The 4,026-nt window shown below is 28.3% G+C and overlaps 1 protein-coding gene across 1 annotated transcript; it reads left to right on the top strand.

The window, feature by feature from the left end:
• Positions 1–250: 250 nt before the first annotated feature.
• Positions 251–1,991, top strand: LOC108751231 (troponin C-like). Its single transcript, XM_018491309.1, has 5 exons — positions 251–373; positions 537–570; positions 728–871; positions 1,552–1,806; positions 1,890–1,991. The coding sequence occupies exons 1-5, from the start codon at positions 371–373 to the stop codon at positions 1,913–1,915; spliced, it is 462 nt and encodes a 153-aa protein (XP_018346811.1). The 5' UTR covers positions 251–370; the 3' UTR covers positions 1,916–1,991.
• Positions 1,992–4,026: the final 2,035 nt, after the last annotated feature.

The raw sequence follows: 4,026 nt of genomic DNA on the forward strand, positions 1-4,026 counted from the left end.
CGTGCCTATAATAATTAATGTAACTAACTAATTAATGTACTAATATAAATAATGTAATATTAAAGATCTTGATATATCAAATAAAACAACTCGAGTGTTTATTCGAAGTTGCTTCAACACGTTAATTGTTTCGTGAAGAACAGCCGTGAAGGCGTCCTAAATAAAAGTCTTTTTTTAGCGAGTTCGATTCGATTGATCTATTAACATCGATTGTGGTTGTATATCTATAGTATATTGCGCTGCTAATTAGTTTACTATGGCTCAGTAGAACTTTTCCGTCGGTAGAGTAAGTTAGCTTCCGAAAGGAACCCGTCCGCGTCAATCATTCGATTTTAATTCCAGTTTCATAAAAAAAGTGAATTTTAGCAACATGGTAATTTAAGTGTAAATTTATCAGCAAACTGTCTAAATTAATGACGTAGTATCAATCGCGGAATTCTTCTTAATGCTTTATTTTAATATATTTCTAATAATATATGAACTAATTAAATTTACGTTATTAAATTACGTAATTAATAATATTAATTTCATTATAGGAAGAAATTCAGCTTAGTAAAGATCAATTGTCTCGTAAGTAAACTTGCGTATTAAAGCACCATTATTTTCGTTATCAATAGTATGACTAATTTTAAAATTATTATTAGTAATTATAATTGGTTTTATATACTAACCATAGGCTAAACCTATGGTTAGTATATAAAAATTGAGAAAAATGTTTTCTGAATAGATTTAAAAATGGCATTCGACGCGTTCGATTATGATAAAAAAGGATCTATCAGCACGAGCTTGGTAAACACAATTCTAGGCATGCTTGGCCACGAAATTCCAGCACAAGAGCTCGAGGAAATTATTGCGGAGATTGACACATGGGGTAAATATTACCGACATACAAAAGTTAAATTGGAAGAGAAATCACACTCCTCTAGTAGAAATGTATGCAGTTTTCCTAGACACCTATCCAGTTACTATCTAATATTACTGTATTCTCATTAGTTGTGCCAATACTGAGTAGGAAATGGACAAGAACTTGATAGAGTTTTATTCTGTCCATTTCATGAGCAGTTGGCTTATTTATTAATTAATTTAATATCCATTATTTGTTTTGTTTCTATTCAATAAATGAATTCAGCGATTTTACGCAATTTTTGTAAGTAACTGCAGTAACTGCAAATAAATAATTACATTCTGATTGGAATCCTAAGTAATTTTCCTTCTCAGTTATTAGAGAGAAGTTGGTATAACTGTTTAGTAACTGCTCAAAAAATGCATGAAATTTCTATCAGAGTCTTCAAATACCCTTTTAAACAATACTGATATTTCATAACATGCTCATTCAAATTAAATTGTCGAACAAAACTTATACCCAAATAACATTATTGAGTTTTATATTATATTTAGAACATGTCCAGAAATTTGTAAAAGTTATTTATTGCCAAAAAGTTTCAGAGTAAAATACTTTTTAAATATACAATATATTTTAAAATACAATGAACAAAGTATTAAAATAAAACAAAGGCTAATAATAGATATCGAACTAATTTCCATTTATAGGAACTGGTGAGTTAAAATTTGAAGAATTTTGCCAGTTAGCATCGCATTTTCTTGAAGAGGACACTGATACGGAAGCAATACAGCAGGAGTTACGAGAGGCATTCCGACTGTACGATAAGGAAGGTAATGGTTATATCACTACTGAAGTGTTTAGAGATATCCTTCATGAATTGGACGACGCATTATCTCCGGAGGAGCTTGATATGATCATAGAGGAGGTGGACACTGATGGATCTGGCACGCTTGATTACGATGGTGAGATCTTACGTGATGCACAGGTGTTAATCCACTCTGTCTTCGTTTACGCATGTCTGACTAATCCGGCGTTCACGTTACAGAATTCATGGAGGTCATGACAGGATAAATTATGACTTTGGCACCACGCGAATGCACCGTGTCAATCGCCCACGCATCAAACAACGAGTGTGCCTGTACAAACAGAGAAGCCGAAATCTCTACGAAGTCAAAGCTGGCAGACTATAAATTCGTTCGTTTATCGTATATGAGAATAGGTCGCCATAAAATTATATTTTTATTAAATCCTGCTAGCCAGGCGTTTCGATGAGAAATGCTCAAGAAATTATAAAGAATTTTAATATATATTCATAAAATATATATGTATATACATTTATTATATGTACATATAATTGCGTATATAAAATATGTACAAGAGAGATTTTGGAATCTCTGAAATAATACTTTAAGTATAATAATGATAATTATTAGTATTTTCAAATTCATAAAGCTATTTGCAATCCTTTGTGATTTTGACCCTGAATTCTCATTAGCTGTTAATTTAATCAAATATCAAAATTTTATAATGTCTTTTACCTATGTAATTATATGTACATATAATAAATGTATATATATTTAAGGTATTATAACTTTTAAATGTAATTTCTTAAATTAAATTAATAAATATCGATTATGTGCCAAAAATATATACAAAATAATAAACCTTAAAAACAATCGCAGATATGTATTTCTTTTAATCAAACTTTAATAAAATATCATTGTTCTTTAACCTTTTAAATTTTGAAAAAATATAAAACAAATGTAAAACCTACTTTTTTTAATTAGTTTTACCATTTTTAACAAAAAATTCGTAATAATTAACAAATATTCAAATTTTAATACTTTACTACTAATTTATTAAATTTTGATAATATCAAATTGTGGTTTAAAAAATACTAGTGTCTCAATATATAGATATTGATAAAAACATTATCATTTTTCTAAATACAATTGCTAAAAATCGTAAAAAAATGCATGTACTTCTGCAACTCTCTATAATTGTTTATTGTCTATTGTAAAGAATTATTATTATCATCAATGCAAGAAGTGCTATATAGTATTGGAAAATATAAGCTCGCGTGTTGGCAGCGACTGTAGCACGTGCTTCATATGCACTATGGCATTATACGCACGATTCTCTAACAGAAATGTAACCTATTGTAAACTTTTGTCGAAGAAGTAGAGAAGGCATGTGTATGGAGGAATTCAACAATGTATGCAATAGCAAGCGACTGCATATTCCGGAATGAACGGTAAAATCGCCTAAATATAATGGTAGACACCGGGCTTTATGAGCTTATAATTAGGAGTCTAAGAATAAGACATGTACAATTATTGCATAGAATCGTCTTGGGTCAGCATCACCCATGAATTCTCTGGCGGTGCGCCAATTCTGTCTATTGTTGCATCCACATAGTCATACATTATGTCGCTCGTAAATTCTGTCGTTCAGACATTACATTTCATAATAAACTAGTTGTTTCGACGTGCAGTCTCAACAGTACAAGCTTTAATTATAAATGCTTCGGTAATGGTCTGGTTGGAAAACTTCAGATGATAAAAAAATTTAAAGAATTGATCAAGAAATTGCGAATTAAAATTATAAAAACTAGCAAAACTTGCATCTTTATATGCTTCGATAAAAACAATCTTGATTAAAAATTTCGTTAGTTTTGAGCAAAAGCTTATCGTGATTACATATTAAATAAAATAATTATTTTTGTAGTATATTTTTAAATTATAATATGATATGTTATAACATAATATATTACATAATTTAGGCTAGCTTATAGATAAACTTTTTTTAAATCAATGATATAAAAGAAATAATTCTGATATATCTAATGTATAAAAATATAAAGAAATTTATCTTTATTTATGAACTAAATAAATGGTGTATTTTTCTGCATATAATGCCACATAAATAACAGAACAATTTTTATTATAAAAAATTATGAAAATTTATTAATAAATTTAATATATATAAATCTCTAATAAATTAATATAAAATTATTACATTAATATTAATGTAAAATTGTTTATTTTAGTTGTTGATAAATTTAAACCGTTTCATTATAAATATGTTTCGTTAAAATAAACTTTAATATAATTGATACACCTGTAACTAGATATTATATGCTTCGCACCATAATTAATAATTTGCATCAAAATGAATCGCGA

This window comes from Trachymyrmex septentrionalis, unplaced genomic scaffold (genome assembly GCF_001594115.1).
Source record: "Trachymyrmex septentrionalis isolate Tsep2-gDNA-1 unplaced genomic scaffold, Tsep1.0 scaffold42, whole genome shotgun sequence".
NCBI lineage: Eukaryota > Metazoa > Arthropoda > Insecta > Hymenoptera > Formicidae > Trachymyrmex > Trachymyrmex septentrionalis.